Genomic DNA, 21,580 nt, shown 5'->3' on the forward strand with positions numbered 1-21,580 from the left:
ATGTAATGCGTATTTTATTTGTTACAGTTATATCCAAGAGTAACCCCACTGCAAGAATAAGAAAACAACGGCTTAAATTAAAAATCTATCACATTGTAAATACAATACCTACTGGGTAATTCTTATTTTTTATGTATTTATATCACTGTAATCTAAAAATAGACTATTGTATACAATTTTAAAATATTTAAAATATTTTGTAAATATTTAAATACCTAAGCTAATAAAGTTCAAAACGAATGAGATTATATTGTACATTTTATAAATACCCTGAGTCATCGTTGTAATTAATTGGTAATAAATTTGTATTATTCTTAGGGTTTCTGAAAATATTGTGAAATATTATTATAAATAATTGACAATACAAAATAATATTACAAATAAGTGACTTCATTATTTATTTGAAACTCCTTTGAAACACATTTAAGTACCTATGTGCACAGTTAGTAATTGTTGTGCATTGAGACTATGACTGCTTCCTAGTAAGTATATATACTTGTGCTATTTCATGAAGACCGCTCAGCCTTGATTGTAGTAGGGAGTGTATCGTATTCGTAAATCGTGTCGCGGTCGAGATTGAGTACCACGCACACTAGAACAATGTGTACGTATGCACTCACACAAACATAGCCAAACGGTCTTCGTGAAATAGAACATCTATGATCTATAGGCGTAAGAGCGTGAGTTAAATCCAGCTGGTGTCATACCTTTAATGTTTAAAACTAACGCATTTTCTGTGTAAGCCTAGTACCTACTACCTACCACTACTTAAATTGCATTTCAACGAAGAAGAGCGCCGCCTATTGTCCGTTCATCGTAACTTTACGCGTGAGTACCTAATATGTTGGCACCATTGTTTTGTTTATTAATTGCTTAGAAATTAGGGGTTATTATTGCGTGATTTGCAATGGCGCCAACATAATATTACTCACGCGTCAAGTCACTATGAACGGACAATTATTTGTTTCGTAACTCAGGCCCGCCATACACAGACTGCTCGAGCGGTTAGCAAATGATCAACATATACGGACAGCTCGAGCAGTCAGAGTCAACAGCTTGAAGCAGTCCATCCTGACTGCTTCAAGCTGTCCGTGTATGGCTGGTCTCATTTTTTTGTGCTGTGTGCGTAGGACGATAGTGTAGACAACTTTAAAAAAAATCAATCCTAGATACGAGTATTACTTAGGTAAGTAATAAGATTAAAGGTCCAATTTCTTAGTCATTTGATTCAATAAAGATAGATATGACCAAGTTGTGCTGACTACCTGTAAAAAGATTCATTTGATTAAATTATGCGAGTTCTATTTCTATTGTAATTCCAACTATGTAGTTCTTACCTTAGCTAACAATCGAACTTACCTTAGAAAACATTACGAGCGTTAGATCGGAAAATCCTAAAGCAGAAAGATGAATCGGCTTTTGAGCTCTGAAAAACGAAAACATTATTGAAGAGATTTAGTAGTTTAGGTATAATAACTGATCAAAACCTACAAATAACATTAAAATAATATGATATATAAGGATATAATAATAAGGAGTAGGTAAGTAATACCTGACAATTAGTATAGCAATATATTTTCTGAATTTGTAACTTCTCTCGTACCACGGGCTCTGATATGCTGCATATGCTATGCCCGAGCTCTGAAATTATGATTTTTTCCTTCGGTAGCAGTTGGTAAGTATAGTCCGCGACAGGTCGAGATGGCAATCGGCTTATGAGGCCGCACACCCGCACGTCACCCGCACGGAGAGTTCAACGGGATTTTCAAAAACCTAAATCCACGCAGAGGAAGTCGCGGGCATTAGCTAGTCATTAATAAGTAATACTTAGATAATTTAGTGTAAAGTTACATGCTGTGTGTAGCCTAGTGGTTAGCGTCCGCCTCCTATTTAGGAGGTCGGGGGTTCTATTCCGAGCCTATACCTTTTCGGAGTTATGTGCGTTTTAAGAAATCAAAAATCACTCGCTTTAACGGTGAAGGAAAACATCTTGAGGTAACCTGAGAGTGAAAACTCTATGTAGACATAATGTTCTCAAAGATATGTGAAGTCGGCCAATCCGCACTTGTCCAGCGTGGTATGGCCAAGCCCTCTCTTACTGAGAAGAGACCCGTGCTCTGAGAGAAAGCCGCTGATGGCTTGATCATGATGACGATGATACCTATCTATTTAGGAAATCATTAGGAAATAGATACTTACAGTATCGGCGATGACTTCGCCAGGCACTGCTAAAGTTAACATCTCCACTAACACAGCCATTGAGGCCATTAGGTCACCCAGAATTGGGGCTACACCATATTTTGACATCTGAAACTGTGATATGAAGTGTAATACCCAAAGTAGGTAGGGTCTTTAGGAACCAGTTCACCAAATTGTCCAAGGTTTTGAGTAATATTATTATAGAATACCTACAAATATAGTTTCTGAGGGCTATTAGTACATTTTAATATTTTTAGGGTTCCGTACCTCAAAAGGAAAAACGGAACTCTTATAGATCTTAAGTTAAATTCACAGTGTTCAGATCTTTTCCACTTATAATTATGTCTGCTATAAGACCTACCTACCTGCCAAATTTCATGAATCTAGGTCAACGGGAAGTACCCTGTAGATTTCTTACAGGGTAGGGTTGACCGTTGACCTAGAATTTGACTAGAAAGACAGACAGACAGACTGACTGTACTACGGAACCCTCAGTGCGCGAATCTGACTCGCACTTAGCCGGTGTTTTTGTGATGTAACCACACGTTCACGGTTTTCGGACTCTACCCTTTGTTTGTGCTATAAGACCTACCTATAAGTACCTGCTTTCATGATTCTAGTTGCCTTGCCGCCAAGCGATTTAGCGTTCTGAAGGGAGCGAAACCAAAGGGGCATGGGTTTATTAAAAACTGCCATCCCCTTCCAGGTTAGCCCGCTTCCATCTTAGACTGCATCGTGACTTACCATTGGGTGAGACTGCAGTCAAGGGCTAACTTGTATCTTCTGAATAAAAAATAATAGTAGAATCCTCAACGGGAAGTAGGTGCGGAGGTGCCCTATAGGTTTTATTGACAGACAAGACAGACACAACAGTGATCCTATAAGGCTTCCTTAATCCTTTTGAGATACGGAACCCTAAAAAAATGCGAACTTGGTCCACCGTTTGAGCGCTACGATGCTAGACACTAACAAACAGTAAAAGCGATGTTCACAAAAAAGTCAAAAAGGGAGTCAAATTTTCTACAGCAGTGGGGGCGAGGAAATACATCCTGCAATGACCGCTATATGCCACTATGGGCAATCCGCTTATATTACTCGAGAGTACATCATTTATCATCAGCAACGTGATTCTTCAAATATCGGAAACCTAGGAGCATCCCAGACTACTCACTAGGACCAACGTCCTCCTATTACGGAGATTAGAACAGCGCTCCGTTACCACTGTCTCACTGTGTAGAAACGGACTCCCCGATTGCATAAGCGAAACGACCGTATATATAGCACAGAAACGTAAAAACTTTGATAGCGCGAGTCAGGATTTTAATGAATAAATCCTTACTTTTTCAACTTTTTTGCATTCTATTTTTAAAAAATTATGTGAATGTAAAAAGTAACATGTTTTTGTGATAAATATTTAAAAAATACATTATTTAACATTTTTCAAAACCAATAACAATTTTTAGCCATGTAAAATTAAGAAAGAAGAGATAAAATTCACAAAAAAATTAGAAATCATAAATTAAAAAAAATTCAATAATAAAATCAAGGCTTACACGTAAAATAAATTGTACGACCAGGTTTCGAACCCAGACCTGAGTTTATTTAGATTAGATCAAAAGGTTGTTTATTGACCATGTGGCATGTTCTGATGCGAAGACCGTATATCTATCAAAGTTCTTTAATTTTGTATAGAAATACTTTTTAAGCTCTTGGTGATTTTAACCACGTTGACACGAAAGAGAGGTGTTATAAGTTTTGCATTTTTGTCTGTCTATCTGTATCATGTCCTTTGAGACCTATTATAGTGCCAGACGCAGTGCAAAACGTTCCTAAATTAGGACTTCCACACGCCACGGTCTCTTGACCGTCTGGATTCAGGCGGCAAGAATCCAGCGGCTTCCTGCGACCCGTCTGATGTCGTCCCATCACCTAGTGGGCAGTCTTCCAACGCTGCGCCTTCTGGTGCGGTCAGCATTCCAGCACATTGAGATCCTAACGTCTATCGGATTTTAAGGTAGGGCATTGCAATGCGCCTCCCCCCACAGCTACGGCCCTGAAGGAACGATCTTTCTTCCCATCTGGGTTTTATGACTTTGGGTTTATGCAACATGAAAATCAAGTGAAGGTAGGTATAGTCCATGCCAGCTCGAGTTGGCGATCAGGGTATGAGGCGGGGGGACGCCCCGCACACCCACACATCACCCGCTCGGCCACACCGGGTTAGCGTGGGGGCTGTGTGTGTGTGCGGGGCGTTCTCTCCCTGATTGTCCTCTCGACTTGTCGCGTGCTATAAGGTAGTTTTTTTCTCCGCCGGTTTATCGAATCTGCCTTTACTGACTTCCTGGCATCTCGATGGACGAATTTAAGTTTCAGTACAAGGCTGTCTATTACCTTGATGAGATATAAAAAGCATACAGATCTCATGTTTTTGTGCAGGCATTATATTATATTGTATAAGTAGAGGAAGTCTTACCACGGCAGTAAATAAATAGCAGCAAATAATCACCGATGATAAATAAACTTGAGAGAAAATGATCTCCTTAAAAATTTTGTTTAGACGTCCCGCGAGACTGGAAACCATAAAGAACATATTAATACACGAGCTGATGCCCGCGACTTCGTCCGTGTACATTTAGGTTTTTGAAAACCCATGATTCTTTTTGATTTTTCGGGACAAAAGTAGGTAGCCTATGTCACTCTCCAGATCTTTAACTAGGTACGTTAGTATTATTATAATATATTGTGCTTAAACTGGAACTGTGATACTGGAAGCAGTGATAGCCTAGTGGTTAGGACGTCCGCCTTCTAATCGGAGGTCGGGGGTTCGATCCTGGCACGCACCTCTAACTTTTCGGAGGTATGTGCGTTTTAATTAATTAAATATCACTTGCTTTAACGGTAAAGGAAAACATCATGAGGAAACCTGCATTCCTGAGAGTTCTCCATAATGTTCTCAAAGGTGTGTGAAGTCTACCAATCCGCACATGGCCAGCGTGGTAGACTATGGCCAAAACCCCTCTCACTCTGAGAGGAGACCCGTGCTCTGTAATGATCCGGTGATGGGTTGATCATGATGATGATGAAACCGACGCGATGTTGCTTGCTAGCAAGTCCTAATAACATTCCTATTTGCATTGGGCTTTGAAATCGGTATGTTAATAAAATCCCGGAAAATCAAAGAGTTCGGGATTTTTAAAAGCCAAGTCGCGGGCATCAGCTAGTTTATTAGTATAGATAGAAGTATTGATTTATGCGGTAGAGGTGGCAAGCGAGTTGAGGCGCAATGCTGTCCCGTACGAATCGACTCGTCAAGCGAGAAGACTCTTCTTGGCTGAGAACATGAAGGGGACTCAGTTGAGTTTTTAGCTGAAAAGAGGTAGTGTAGGTACTAATATTGGATACATAGTTTAATCTGAGAACGTGCATGTGTCTCAATTAAGTAAACAATGAAATTTTAGAATGCAATCAAGAACATTCAGATAAATGAGCAGCTAGGTATTTGAGTACAATTTTCAGCGAGTACTCAGTAGGTATACTTTCTAAAGAAAATACAAACGCAAAATTATCAAGTGCGTTTTGCCTACCTTAATAACATTTGATGCGTTTTCACAATGCTTTTAATGTCTTCGCAGTTATCGTTCCAATAAAAATCTAAATCTTCCAAGTTAGTGCCCTTTAGGCTTAGCAAGTCGATTTGAACCAAACTTAATAAGGCAGCTATAGAGAACGATAGATGTAAAAGCAGGTAATCACACGGCGTGTATATGCACATTTGGCATAGGACGCCTAGAATAAAAATAATACATAATATATTAGATTTTTTATAAGTTTCATCATCATCATCATCATCATCATCATCAACTTATTAGTTGATGATGATGATGATGTCCACGTCCACTGCTGGACATAGGTCTCTTGTAGGGACTTCCACACGCCACGGTCTTTCGCCGCCCGGATCCAGCGGCTCCCTGAGACTCGTCTGATGTCGTCCGTCCACCTAATGGGGGGTCTTCCAACGCTGCCTCTTCCGGTGCGAGGTCGCCATTCCAGCACCTTGGGACCCCAACGTCTATCGGTTGTACGAACTATGTGCCCTGCCCATTGCCACTTCAGCTTCGCAACCCGTTGAGCTATGTCGGTTACTCTAGTTCTCCTACGGATCTCCTCATTTCTGATTTGATCATTTATAGGTTTAGTCAATAATATTTTATTTTATAGAGGGCGGTGCGACTAGTTGCGATTTCAGATTTTGTTCCTATTTCCATGCCTTAGAGATTACGTTTAGGCTGTTCACCTTGTCAGTAATATCTAGGTGTAGTCCGGACCAACTAAACAATCGTTCTTGAAGCAAGACGCATCGCAATAGCATTTTTAGGTGCCTGCAGTGGGGCGCGCGACGCGCGGGAGCGGAACACACCAGCTCGCGTGCCACGCCGCTCCCCGCGTTCAATATCTGCATTAGTGCGAGTGCTACATCCGTACACAGTACAAAATCGCATGGAACAATACCTGCGCGAGCTGGCACCCGCCAGACGCGACTGTTTAACTGCCGGGAATTATAAGCAAGTAGACAAAGCTTTCTCGTGGCTTTTTCTCGGGTTGTAGGCTAAATGCAGCTGCTTAACAAAATATTCGAGAAATACTTACACGTGACCACTTGGTATGCTACTGCTATCGAATATGTTAAATGAGAGTCTACATGACTAAAGAAATACATCTCTAGTAGAAATTTGTACTCAGGCTTGGATTCTGAGTAAAATCTGTATATTGTGACTACTAAGGGGACGAATGCGAAAAACATGATTGAGACCGCCATTGCTCCAAACATAACTGAAAACAAGTAAATTTACACAACAAATATGTTAAACAGCTTTATTTTACCCATATAAACGAGAAATTATTATTATTCAATGACTTAAATGTAAATCCTTGACTGCAATCTCACCTAGTGGCAAGTGACGAGAGCACTCGATGGAAGCAGGCTTACCTAAAAGGGGTATTTTAATCAGCCCTTACCCCTAGGTCAGTTAAAAAAAAATTGAATTTCAAAAAACGGACAGAAAAAATATTTTTCTAAAATAAGGGGAACTAACCATTATCCCAGAGTTTCAAACGGCGAATCCAAGAGTGCATTTCCAAATTTTTCGCATTATTTTCATAATCAATCTTCCACAATTTGCCGATTGCCAAGAACAGTTGTTTTATTTTATTTCGTTTGATTGTCACCACGATTATCTTGATCATGCCTGCAATTACCAAGTGGTTTGTGGCAATCACTGACGAAGCTTAACAAAAGATCTAACCTATAGTTGGTACGCGACAGGGTCGACTCTTAACTATAAGCTTAACTATAGCCATCGTAGTTTTGAGTTAATATTAGAGACTAGCTGCCCCAGCGAACTTCGTACCGCCTAACAGTCGATTCTTTTTCAGGCAATTTTTTGAATATTTCTCTCCGTAAGAACCATCCTCTTAATTCAAGGAATATTATAAAAAAAGAATTAACGAAATCGGTTCAGCTGTTCTCGAGATTTGCGATCAGCAACACATTCAGCAATTCATTTTTATATATAGAGATGTGCCTGTATGCATTGGACTTTTCTCAGAGATAGCTTGCATTCTGGAGGCGGAAAAAGGATACGTTTTATACCCCTGAAAATCATAGTTCTCACGGAATTTCTAAAAAATCAAAATCTACGCTGGTGCGGACATTAGCTGGTAGGTACTAAAATGATATTTGGTAACAAGGGAACAACAACGTATTTCCTAGTAGAATCTAGTAGGTACAAGCATTTTAGTGTTGAATAGCTGATAGCTCTAGCTCTTCCTGCTTTTTTCGTACAAGATCACTATGCCAACCGATAGACGTCCAATGCTGGACAGTGTACATAGATCTCTTGTAGGAACTTTCACATGTCACGGACTTGCACCGCCTAAATCCAGCGGCTCACTGAGACTCGTTTGATATTGTTTGCCCAGTCCGCCAACGCTGAGGTGCAACTTAGCCATGCCAGCTTCCAGCAACTTGGAACTACAACGTCTATCGGTTCTTCGTTCGCCATATCAGTATTAATATTATAGTTCATTCGCGTTTAGAAAATAGTGATGCTCATCGTAAACTTGCCTTTATAATTTTAGGCGATCTAATTGGTCGGGAGGCGTGGCTAGGCCGGTCGACAACGGCGAGTTACTATTTTCTAAACGCAAATGAACAAGTACACGTACATGTTTGGTTTGGTTAACTTACTTTGTATTAAAACTAAAATACTGGGTATAGCTTTCACGACGTCCAAAAAGCTCGCATCCACTTCTTTTCTCTTTACAATATACAAAATCAGACCAACAAACATGAAGAGAATCATGCCGGTAAAAAGTATTAATCTTCCATGTTTTCTAATAAATGATGTGTTGGTATCGTCAAATATATCAACACCAACCATTTGTAGCATTTTTATTTGGCGCATAAATGTGCTAACAAACGTTGGAGATATTTGGTCTAAACTGGACATATTGAACCAAGGTTAGCTTGTATCAGGCGGCAGACTTTTGATTAAAATACTAAAGTACAATATTAATCTTAGCATTTTATAGTATGAGTAGTAGTACTTAGTCGGATTTGTAGTATCAGCAAAACAATGAATTTTTTTGAAAAAAACGAACGAACGATAGGTTATTAGAACGAAATGTTTTGACATTTCGTTCTAATAACCTATGTGGTTACAACAAAAACTAGCCCAATATTTCTTAAAACGTCGTTTCCGTACGTAACGTAATTTGCAGCTCTTGTTCGCAAAGTCTCTATTTGTTGTGTTTGCCCTCAGCGGCATAGCCTAGTGGTTAAAACGTCACCCTCTTATTCGGGAGTTCGATTCCGGGCGTGTACGGGCTTTTCGGAGTAAGAGCTAGCGCGCACCTCGGTAAATTTCCGTAGGTTTTTTTCCTACATACATACATACATAGAAGCGCGTGCACTGCGAAATTAATTCCGCAATGCGCGCGCTTTTATATAGTTCTATAGTTCACAGATTTTGCGGAAAAAATGTACGGAAATTTATCGTGGTATATACCACGATAAGTTTCCGTACATTTTTTCCTAGCTCTTATGTGCGTTTTAAGCAATTAGGTAAATATCACTTGCTTTAACGGTGAAGGAAAACATTATGAGGAAACCTGCATGCCTGAGAGTTAAATAATGTAATGTTGTCAAAGATATTATGTGAAATCTGCCAATCTGCACTCGGCCAATTTGGCAGACTGTGGCCTAAATCCCAAACTCTTCTCAGAGAGAATATCATGATGAGTTTGCCCTCAATTTGCATGTGCTAGATAATACCTAATGAATTTAAAAGCCTTGATAAATTAAATATAGTTCGACTATATAGATGTTGTTTTTTTGCTGCCACACTCATGAAGAAAATATAAATATTCAATGTCCAAGCTACACTAATATTGTATTATTAGTGAAACCACTTAATCGTTGACCTATAGCCAACGGGCTTTTATTTGTAGTAAAAATATATTGCATTATTGCAACCAAACTTGTTATTAGAGAAAATTATTAAGTAATTTTGCATCAAAATCCATAGCTCACTAATATTTCATAGTTATGAAGTTAAAATTTAAAAAATATGCATAGATAAGGTATAAAGCATAGACATTTGTATTTGTATTTACTTTTATGTATGTTAAAATGGGTTCAAGTTGCCTAAATAAATGACAATTTTTTTTAATTTATAGACGTAAGATTTCTTACACCTTTATTACCTGTATCTCCCAAAGCCATCGAGATACAAACTTCATAGTCGCTGATCGTTCCTCCGTGTTTGGGACAATACGCAGAAAAACTTTCAGTTTTTATAAAATAACGAAGATCTCTCCACGCTAACCCGATGCGGGATAGCGCGGGTGACGTGCGGGGTGTCCGCGTACTAGGCATAGAATATGCATAGCTAGAAAAAAAAACAAACATTTGTAATAAAATTTATTATCTAATTATTATTAGTTTACATTTCACCATCGTCAGAGTCCTCGATGTCTGCTAGGGCCTGCTTCGCGAGGTTCTCGGCCTCCGCGGCGACCTCTCGCGGCACGAGCTGGTGTCGGCCGTTCGTGTCCTTCGACACCCACGACATTTCCAGCTCGAATTGTTTGTCCTTCAGCTCGTCGTGCACTACGTAAATCCTGAAATTGATAAAAGAAACATCATCATCATCATCATGATCAAGCCATCACCGGCTCACTACAGAGAGCGGGTCTCCTCTCAGAGTGAGATGGGTTTTTGGCCATAGTCTACCACGCTGGCCATGTGCGGATTGGTAGACCTCACACACCTTTGAGAACTCTCAGGCATGCAGGTTTCCTCACGATGTTTTCCTTCACCGTTAAAGCAAGTGATATTTAATTAATTAAAACGCACATAATTCCGAAAAGTTAGAGGTGCGTGCCCGGGATCGAACCCCCAACCTCCGATTAGAAGGCGGACGTCCTAACCACTAGGCTATCACTGCTTCAAAATAAAAGAAACGCTTACTATCAACTCATCGACAGCATAACATAGGTCTCCTCTCGGAATGAGAAGAGTTTAGCCCTAGTCTGCCATGCTGGTCCAGTGCGGACTTCTCGCAACTTTCAGAACATTATAGAGAACTCTCAGGTATGTAGGTTTCCTCACGGTGTTTTCCTTCATCGTTAAATCAAGTTATATTCAATCGAAGTTATGGCAATAGCCATAACTCCGAAAAGATAGAGGTATCCGGAATCAACGCTCGTTCCCACTAGTTCAACTGATTAGTTCAACCGTTGAACTAGTTGACTATAGTTTTTATTTATCGTGCAAAATGTCGATAAAATACGATTGTAACACGGAACCCTCAGTGCGCGAGTTTGACTCGCACTTGGCCGGTTTTTTGAGTATAACTTACATTCTAGCCGCTTCTTTCACTAATTCCTTCACAGTCATATCCGCAAGTTTCAACTTTTCAATTTCAGTTTTCGCAGCTTGTTTGGCCTTCCCAACAGCACACCCAAAGTATGACTGGAATCAAAACAACAATTTGGATTATTAAAAGTAATCAGCAAAATTGGACTACTATCACCTAGTATAATAGTCTAAAGCTGTGATAGCCTAGTGGTTAGGACACCCATTTCTAGGATGAAAACTACCTCTGTACCACATTTCCTCAGAATTGGTTAAAAGGATAGGCTGTGAAAAGCTAGCAGAACAGATTTATAGTATTAATAGGGATTGGGGATATTATTGTTATTATTATTACTATTATTTATAACTAGCTTATGCTACTTTGTCCGCATCAAGTACACAAATTTCGAACCCCTTAAGGGTTGAATTTTCAAAAATCCTTTCTTAGCAGATGCCTACATCATAATACTGCCGTCCTAAAGCTAAAGTGTCGTTAACTACCACAACCAAGTTTCGAGATATGATCAAAAAAGCGCGAATTTATGAAGAAATGATGCCATTTGATAACTAATAACCGTATACAAAACTTGAAACTATGAAAATGTAGTGCAAATAGAGCACTTTTGAATAGCTGTATTTTTAAGTTTCTAGAATAAATAATAATTAAAGCAGGACAGTTTTGGCTTTTTAGTCTAGCATTTTTTCTAACAACGTCTTGTATTTACATAACTTAAATGTCGTTAGATTACCCTTTACGACGTTTAAGGCTTGGATTGCATTTACTTTTTTCATCGTTTTACGAAACTTAAAAAAATTGTATAATTACTAAAGTAAAATGACTCTAAAAGACTTTAACGACATTGTAGGTTAGGTTATGATCCTTAAAACTATCAATAACATAACACTTAAAATGCGGTTTTTGTAATTTAAACACATTTTAGTCTAGTAGAATAGAAATGGTTTGTATACAGTAGCGTTTTTTGGGGAGAATTGCTAAACTAAAATGTGGTTTATTGCAAATGATCGAACCGTAGCGACTTTTTAGGTTAGCATTGTTTATAAAAATTTGAGGTTTTCCAATGAAAGTAACGGTAACTACAACAATTGAAAGAGGAACAGTCCGAAAGTAGTCTCTTATTTTGTTAAAACTTATAGTATTAGTGCTAGAAATCTGTAATTTGGCATGGGTATAAATATTAATCACGCCGACAAAGTGGTGAAATAAAATTGTGATAAATATTATTTTTAGGGTGGCTCTCCTACATGTAAAGTGGGGGTGAATTTTTTTTTCTCGTCTACCCCATAGTGTGAGATATCGTTGAATAGGTCTTTCGTTGGCACGACACATTTTAGATAATAGGTACCTATTAGATTTTAAGGAATGTTTTTTTTGTAAATATTTGTGTTTGTGTTTATCATGTGTCGGATCAACCAATAAATGTACTTCTATTCTATTCTATTCTATTCTAAAAATACTGTGGGTGTGGGAACATCATTTTTCAATTTCTAGATCCGTTGTAAAATATGATGTTTTAATTAAAGTGCTAATTTTTATTAGAGTCAAGTGTCTACCCCCTTTATCAGCCATATGGTTGTATAAAGGAACGTGAAAAAATTCACAGCAGTAGTATATAATATAATCAATTTTAAAGGAAACTATCATGGCTAAGTAGGATTCACAGGTTAAGGAGTTTTATCTGTTTTCCGAGGTTAATTATTGTACGTAGATATTACGAGTAGCATATTAATGTATATTATAGTTTTATTGTATCTATTGTATTTGTGATTGATCGTAATCCTAATAATATTTTTTCCAACTTCCCCTGTGAAGCTGGATTTTATGACTCTCTCTTCAGTTACCATCGTCCTTTGTGGGCCCGTTTGTAGAAGTGAACCGTGAAAAACCATGGATTTCAAAATATCCTCCGTATTCATAAATAAAATAAAAGCACTATCTTAGGTCAGCTGTAATAATTGTGACATTACAAAATCCATAAAATCATACAATTTTCCTTTTTTCTTCATAGCAAGTCCTCTTAGTCCGTTATGTCCTCTTGTTTTCTTCCCACTACGCTATCATTCCAGAGTACAGTGAGAGGTTTGAACTCATTGGTTATTTTGCCTATTGGTGCAAACGTTTGATTGAATGCCACAAGGCGTTTACAGAAAGCTCTCGCAGGCGCACTAGTCAAAGTTAGAAGCTTTTGAAATGTGGGTATACAGAAGAATGTTGAGAATCTCTTGGGTACAGTGTATCAAAAATGCAACTGTTCTACAGAGGCTAAGTGAAGATGTTGAAATCCTGAAGACCATAAAAGTGCGGAAGTTGGAGTATTTCAGCCACATTATGAGAAATAGCAAATACGACTGCCTTCAGCTCATTATTCAGGGGAAAACAGCCGGCAGTCTTACCAGCAGGCCGTAGAAGAACATCGTGGCTAAAGAATTTACGCCAATGGTACGGGAAGAGTACCCGATCTCTTTTCCGAGCAGCAGTGTCCAAGGTGCAGATAGCTCTAATGATTGCCAACCTCCGATAGGAGACGGCATTGCAAGAAGAAGAAAGTCACAACCTCGCGAGATGCGGGAATAGTTAGAGACATTAAAGTTATGTATTGCGGGATAGAGTTATTTTAGGATAGTAAACAATATTTTTTTGCAAAATATCACTAAACTGTAACGCGTTTATGTGTCATTAAAGACATTTTAGTCTAGCATTTTCGTTAAAAGACATTTAAGTTATGGAATAGTGCACCATAATTTTGGAGAAAAACTTAATTTAAAAATAAGTATAGTGACTTTAAAGACATTTTAGTTAAGGAATTTAAGAAAAAAACCTGCTTTGAGACATTTTAGACTGGCAAATGTCAGTTAAATGCGTTTAAGTGTTGTTTTCATATGAACAGGTAGTTATTTAACGACGTTCTTCATATTGCTATTTCAAAAACTACAGCAGCTAGGAAAATACCGGTAAGATTGGTCGATAGAAAAAAAAATTCTAAGTAAGATAGCGTTAAAAAGTCAAATTTGGCCAAATGTTGGTTAACGACGTTTTAGCTTGAGGACGGCAGAATAGCTATCTGCATGCCAAATTTCAGCCCGATCCGTCCACTAGTTTGAGATGTGCGTTGATAGATCGGTCAGTCAGTCAGCAGACTGTGATTGTGATATTGTAGCTGTAAATTCTACCGTAATCAAGCACGATTGCGGTAGAATTTACAGCTACAATATCACAATCACAATCACCTCTGATTGGTTGATGCTTGCCCACTATTGGCTACAATGCATTGTTGCAACAAAAATCACACAAATTCAGCCTATCATAACAATTGAGATTGTAATGATGATTGATGTAACGAAATCAACCAACTGGTTAACAGAGATTGACATAACCACATCCTTGGGTATTTTAAACACAGTATAATATTATTACTTACAAATGAAACACCACTGGGTTCAAGCATATACATCTGAGGTCCCTCATAGTCTGACCAGGTGCCCATGATGACCGAGCAGCCGTACGGACGGACGGCACTGTAGAGTGTGTATGCATGCATGTACATAGACACACGCTCATTAAGGTATTTGAGGGGGACTTGGATTCCATACTGAGATCTGTAGTTGGATGCTTCAGATCTTGCTGTTTCTACTATCTGTCTTGCATCTGAGATGAGGCCAGCTACTGCCTGCAATTACAGATAATTTTCATTAATATAACATCAGCTTACTACAAAAACTTGCTCCTTCTCGGAAACATGCTCACAAAATTTGGGACATAATAATTATTTAGTACTAGAGGATGCCCGCTACTTCGTCCGAGTGGATTTAGGTTTTTAAAATCCTGTGGGAACTCCTTTGATTTTCCGGGATAAAAAATTTGCCTATGTCCTTTCCCCGGATGTAAGCTACCTCTGTACCAAATTTCATCAAAATCTAACCACAAATTACCAGATTTCAGATTTTTCCTTTACTTGTGCTAGGTATAAGACATTGTTACGTATCAAATTTCATGATTCTACTATTGTAGGTTTTGATTCCTCCCAATTGACAGATAGACAGACTGAGTGATCTCATAAGGGTTCCTTTTGAGGTACGCAACCTTAAAATGTACAAATACTAAACTTTATACACAAGTGTAATACACAATAGGACGAGATGGCAATCGGGTATGAGGTGGGGCGTTCCATCCCCGATTGCCATCTCGACCTGTGACAGACTATAATTACCATGCCAACATGTTCATCCGCATGAAATATTCTCTTATTAGCACCAGGTTCATACAGTTTTGATGTTACAAGTTTTTCCACAGCAAATACGACACCATCCTTTCCTCTTAAACCGATCACGGTACCAGAGTTCTCTACAGCCTTTGCAGCGTATTCAACTTGAAATACACGGCCGTCGGGAGAGAATTGAGATGCAGAAAGATCATACTGAAAACGAAACGGTCTGTCATGAATAAGCAATTTTGAACAAAAATATATTACGAATTTCAACTTAATATTACTTTGCTATTACAAAAAAATCACTAATTTACGCGGAAGAACAGTTAAACGTGACTTATTATCAGAAAATCCCCCAACAATTCAAGAAAACTGAACACTTGCTGGCAAATTTACAAGTTCAAAAGTATATACTTACGCCTGTTCCGATTGAACTCATAGTTGTAGCAAGTAAATAAATTAACTTCCAATTCTTAAAGTATAATATTCATAAATGATATTGTAATAAATTCACTTTTTAATAAATTGCATTCAACGTTTTGTAAAGCGGCGAATAATGACAAAGACAAACACCGAAGACAAAATAATGTGACAAATTATATTTTGCGAAAGACAAGCGCAATGACAAGCAAATCTGCTGGTCACAGACAAATATTTTTTTATAAGGCAACCTTATTATGGTGTCTCCAAATGCTTGCGACAACGACAAACAGCAAGCGGCGTGTGGACGAGTACCTACAGTGCGACAAGGCTCTTTTGGCGCGTGACGTAAATCGGAACAAACGCCGCCATCTTGTGAAGTGTCACGTGGTCACACTATACCATCACCGTTTCCCCCATGTATCCCCAGATCCCCTTATAAACAGTCTTTGTTATACAAACACGCCCTCCTATCAATGTCATTCCAGTGCCAAAAGAGCCTTGTCGCACTGCAGAGGCCACGCGCCACAGCGCGGCTACCGGCACTCGGCAGCGACGCGAGCCTGCCGCGGCTGGCTCTGCCGGCCTCGTCACGCCGCTGCCGCCGGTGTGAACCGGCCCTTCAACCATCCTTCTTCAAAAAATTTTACAGTTATCCAATAGATGGCGCTAAAACAATATTTTTTAATTTACCTACCTACTGGTTACTTGGTAAAGTTCGGTGAGTGGTGAGTGATGACTCTGCTCTGCTAGTATCGGAACATGGGTCGTTTAGACCCATGCCCGTAAAATAAATTGTAAAAAAGTAGGTACCTATTGCTTATTTAGATTTGATATATCAAAGGAAACCTTGTGAAATCCGTCTGCAAAGTTTTGTTGTTGTGACCTTAGGTTGTGACCCCTACAAAACATCTTCTTACTTCGGTGCTAAAGAGTGTTTAGTATTTTTGAAGTTTACATAGGTATCTAATTAATTCTGTTCTCAAGATGTGAAGGAAAATATTAATTTCAAATGAAAATTATTTCCAAGTAGCAATCTACCTACCTGTTATCAAACTGTTCACTGTTAGATGAGTATAGACGCTAGCTGTAGCTAGCAGTAATTTTAGTATGTAGGTACCCATTCAGCTTTAGGAAATTACAATCCTTTATAAGGATTTTTACAATGGAAATAGAAAAATTTGAAATATCCAGGGAGTTAAATAATTGCCCCATTTCGCCGCAGTCTACGGAGAGTAATGAAATGAAAAGTTCGCTTTTCATGACACATAGATTATTCTTAGTGGCCTCTTTTATCCGCAATGTATGTGAATTCCTATATAAAATTTTATAGCTTTCTCCATGAGTTCAGTTCTAAAGTTCTGCTGTGGAATTACCCGATACGGAGGTATATTTATCTGAGTAGGTAAAGAAATATCACTAAAATTACGTGAAGCTGTCTCATAAGCTTAGGTGGAAACGAACTCACGCGGACGAAGTCGCGGGCATCCATACAGCATAGTTACTAATCCATACTATCCATACTAATATTATAAATGCGAAAGTGTGTCTGTCTGTCTGTCTGTGTGTCTGTCTGTCTGCTAGCTTTACACGGCTCAACCGTTCAACCGATTTTGACGAAATTCGGTACAGAGATAGCTTGCATCCCGGAAAATCAAGCAATTCCCACGGGATTAAAGGAAACCTAAATCCAAGCGGAGAAGTCGCTGGCATCATCTAGTATGATTAAGTAGATAAGTTCTTATAGAGAAAGAGGCTGTAAAGTGTAAAGGCTTTTGAAAGATTTTATACGGCTTTGTTGTTACCTGTTATCTGCTAAAGTCACCGTGATCCAAACATTGTCGCTGATCGTTCCTCCATGTGTTGGGGACAATGCGTAGAGAAACTTTCAGCTTTTATAAAATAACGAAGATCTGGCCCTCACGGGCTCTTAGTCCATTAGATCTTAATATTTTGCCTCAGTACAAGATTATAACTTTTTAAGATTGCTATGACGTGAGGTAAGTACCTACTACCACACGTAGTACGAGTACTTACCTAAATAGTACGCGACAGGTCGAGATAGCAATCGGGGCGACGTGCGATTCTGCAGGGCGTCCCCCCGCCATATACCTCGATTGCCATCTCGACCTGTCGCGGACTGTTTACTTTGCCTTTTCTATTGACAAAAATTTAGGCACAAGGCCGAATGGCGAACGCTTAACCATTTTAGTGTCGCTCCGACAAGCACTTTCAGGGCTGGGCCCTTGAGCGTTGTGTGGATTTCGCGATAGTAAAGTTCTTGCAGGTTTTTCGGCGTTTACGGGTGGGCGGGAAAAACGTGTAAACAGGGGCGGCCGTTAATTCTTTTGACATGGTAATCTTCTTTTGCTTCTTGAAACGGCGTAGTGCTTTTCTTTTGTATACCAAAGTATATTTTCTAAACTATGTAGTCTATGTACAGTTTACATACCTACGTAAAGGCTAGTTTTCAAAGTAATACATTTAGGTACCTATCTAACTTGTACCTACTTACAATTTTCAAAGTAATACAGTTATAGTACGCGATAGACCGATATGGCAATCAGGGTAGGTATTAGGTGGTGGCCGGGGGATGCCGTGCACACCTGCACGTCACCCGCACTATCAGGTGCTGGTTTACGGGGCGTCCCCACCCCGATTGCTATCTCGAGTTGTCGCGTACTATAGGTAGGTACTAGGTACCTACTACCTAGACACTTGCCAGTTGCCACTATAATTTTACGAAACCGATATTGTACGTTGTTTCTTATGTATGTATACTTACTTAGGTGTCCTTTTGTAAGGCATCTTTAATGTGAAATAAAAATAGCTTGACATGACCGCAATTATATTGTGTCCTATGAAAAGTAGTAATGATTAGGTAGGCTTAGTATTATTCTACAGTACCTCGCAGGAAATATTATACCATTGGAAAGAGATAGCGGTTTCGTAGAGCATTGTCTCTGTCGTTGAGACCGACAAAACGTCACGTAAATATGAGTGACAGAGAAAACGCTTTACGAAGCCGAAATCCTTTTCTAAAGGTCGATGTACAATTTAGGATGTACATTTTCTGACGGCTACTGTAATAATGTTATTTTCTCTACAAGAAAATGAAACTTAGACTTAGCTCTCTCTGTGTCGTATTCCTTATTTCTGAGGGTCGTGACTCGTGAATTTTCTTGGAATAGTAGGTATATATAGTATAAAGGTTGCTTTGTCCTTAGGCATATAATAAAAGGAAAAGGTGACTTATTGACTGACTGACTGATGGACTGATCTATCAACGCACAGCTCAAACTACTGGACGGATCGAGCTGAAATTTGGTATGCAGATATAGCTACTATGGCGTAGACGTTCGCTAAGGATTTTTGAAAATTCAACCCTGGTAAAATAGGGGTTTGAAATTTGTGTAGTCCACGCGGACGAAGTCGCGAACTTAAGCTAGTAACTAAACAAATCGGTTGAAGTTTTAACTTTTGTTTGGCGACCACAAGTACTTATCGGATTTCAGTTCGCCCTTTTACCATTGAGCTATTGAGGTTTTTTCAATTCACATTAAGATTAAATTGTTACCTACCCCCATTCCCGAACGACGTGTATCGGTATTACAATCCGGCGCGCTCGAAACTCAATCCCGTAACGATCCTTTGGTCGAACTTACAATATCGCTTTTCATTGAAAATGGAAACTTAGCCCCGTATTGGGTAAATCTTTTCAGATCTGGGGAAAATAATTGGATCGGTTGAAGGAAAGCAATTACATCCGGCAAGAGCAATTCCGATTTACTCAACGATTTCGATAAAGTCCATAGGTAGGTAGTATCAAATCAATTTATCCACAACATGGATACCTGCTTTTTGTTTTTTAAATTGCTTTTTTTCTCACATTCCGTACCTACGTATCTAACTGGTGTAAAAATGTTAGATATGAAACTGCTATCCTCAGAACCACTACCCTTATTATAAATGCGAAAGTGTGTTTGTTTGTTGTTTTGTTGGTTTGTCCTTCAATCACGTCGCAACGGAGCAACGGATCGGCGTGTTTTTTTGCATGGGTATAGTTTAAGACCTGGAGAGTGACATAGGCTACATTTTATCCCGGAAAATCAAAAGGTTCCTACGGGACAGTCAGTCAGTATATACAGATATGGGTAGGGCACGTCATTTTTATCGGCGCGCAGTTGAGTATGGTAATAATTTTTCGATCCAAAGCAATCTTCCGTACCATCACTGTACGCGAAGGCTCAAGGAAATTGTAGTGGAAGCTTTTCTGAAACTTGGGCATTACCCGCTAACTTTTCCTCGTAACGCACATGATGCTATTGCCACTAATGGGGAAACTGTGGCTTACGAAGTTTTGCTAAGAGAAAAAGTACGCTGGGATTAAGTAGCTAAGTAGGTACGTATAGAACCTACGCGATATGTCGAGATGGCAATCGGTGTATGAGGCGGGGGAGACGCCCCAACTGCCATCTCGACCAGTCACGTACTACAGGTAAGTAGGTATAATTATTATCTAATTTAACGACTCCCCTTTCACAGTAGGAACATCCTCTTCATCATTATGAACCCATATTCGACTCATTACTAAGCACGAATCTCTTCACAGAATGAAAATGGTTTTGGCTACAGTCCACCACGCTGGACAAGTGCGGATTGGCAGACTTCACACACCTTTGAGAATGTTTTGGAGAACTCTCAGGCATGCCGGTTTCCTCGCGATCTTTTCCTTCATCGTTAAAGCAAATAAAGAGAGATCTCTCTTCTTCTAGGAGAAGTTTCTCAAAACATATGCGCTGAATATGGCTGGCGGCCAAGGAGGTTTTGGTCATCAAAAATCTCACATATAACTCGATTTCGCTCCAAATAGGTCGGATCTATTATGAAAATTTCCCCCTATGTCTAGAATTTTAAAAGGGCGCCCAGCCCACTGAGGCAATTTTGAAGAGCTGTAAAGTTTGTATAGATTATTATTATTCAATACAATTTACTTGGTCCTATAAGTTACCTATAAATTACAATGAGGAAGACGCCTCAATTTACCAGGCACTGTATCAGCAGGTCTGATTACAACTTAAGTACTTAGTTTTAATGTAAATTTACAATTTCTTTCTAAGAAATAAAAGGGCGGTGCTATAAAATGTGTTGACTTCAGAACAGAGTAGGGGAAGACTAACTTCGCCATTCATTTACAAAGTAAACCCCAAGTTGAACCCTCGAAACTCATTAAAAGTAAATCCGCGTGCATTTTCCAAAGACGTTGAATTAAAGCTTCTTTAAAGAAATTTCCTTGAAACTGCAGGCGCGCGCCTCATTTGCCACCATTGAGACATAGCCCCTATAGTCCAAAGCTTTCCATTTGAATAAAATAATATTGAAACGCTGGGAATCTACTTTGAAAAACTCTATTGTTTTATGACTCCAAGAGGCCCAAAATAGGAGATTGTAGAAAGATCAGTGGGCGGCCTTAACCGAAACGCGGGAAAGTTTTTGTAAAAAATATATTTAGTAGGTATCAAAACATTTCAAAAGACAGATATTTAAATGAAATAACTTTTCAGAAGCTAGTAGTAGGTACTTACGTTTATTTTAAAATCATCGTCATCATTTCCACTTCAGCTGGTCAGATTCAGATCTCGTGTAAAAGCCATAAAACAAGGTATTGCGTTGATCCAGCTCCAATTAAGTGAGCGTTTTTAAAGTAAAAAAATATTATTTTGGGATAAGTAGTAAGGATCTACAAGGTACGAGAAAGGCAAAATTTACAATTCAGTTTGATTCTAGTCATCTAAATATATAAAAGGAAAAGGTGACTGAC

General features: G+C 38.9%; 3 protein-coding genes across 11 annotated transcripts in view; 1 reads left to right on the plus strand and 2 right to left on the minus strand.

Moving 5' to 3' along the window:
- Positions 1 to 243, plus strand: part of ASPP (Ankyrin-repeat, SH3-domain, and Proline-rich-region containing Protein) — a 302,304-nt gene extending 302,061 nt beyond the window's left edge. For all 8 annotated transcript variants that reach the window (XM_069503952.1, XM_069503953.1, XM_069503954.1 and 5 more), the window contains one exon: positions 28 to 243. The gene's annotated coding sequence lies outside the window, so the exon portion shown is untranslated. The remainder of the gene's footprint in view (positions 1 to 27) is intronic.
- On the minus strand, positions 116 to 10,168 carry LOC117989772 (odorant receptor 49a-like). 2 transcript variants are annotated; one of them, XM_069503960.1, is made up of 9 exons: positions 9,964 to 10,168; positions 7,293 to 7,445; positions 6,847 to 7,029; positions 5,784 to 5,985; positions 4,673 to 4,769; positions 2,200 to 2,313; positions 1,553 to 1,641; positions 1,360 to 1,426; positions 116 to 1,265 (listed from the first exon to the last, which is right to left on the minus strand). In XM_069503960.1, exons 1-9 carry the CDS (start codon positions 10,166 to 10,168, stop codon positions 1,200 to 1,202), a joined length of 1,176 nt encoding a protein of 391 aa, XP_069360061.1. In that variant the 3' UTR covers positions 116 to 1,199. The 2 variants fall into 2 exon arrangements, with proteins under 2 accessions (XP_069360061.1, XP_034833074.2); XM_034977183.2 differs by lacking the exon at positions 9,964 to 10,168 and adding an exon at positions 8,447 to 8,762.
- Positions 10,166 to 15,939, minus strand: Prosalpha7 (proteasome alpha7 subunit). Its single transcript, XM_034977113.2, has 5 exons — positions 15,758 to 15,939; positions 15,343 to 15,549; positions 14,554 to 14,802; positions 11,121 to 11,233; positions 10,166 to 10,380 (listed from the first exon to the last, which is right to left on the minus strand). Exons 1-5 carry the CDS (start codon positions 15,776 to 15,778, stop codon positions 10,203 to 10,205), a joined length of 768 nt encoding a protein of 255 aa, XP_034833004.1. The 5' UTR covers positions 15,779 to 15,939; the 3' UTR covers positions 10,166 to 10,202.
- Between the last annotated feature and the right edge of the window lie 5,641 nt (positions 15,940 to 21,580).

Source organism: Maniola hyperantus, chromosome 16, assembly GCF_902806685.2.
Source record: "Maniola hyperantus chromosome 16, iAphHyp1.2, whole genome shotgun sequence".
NCBI lineage: Eukaryota > Metazoa > Arthropoda > Insecta > Lepidoptera > Nymphalidae > Maniola > Maniola hyperantus.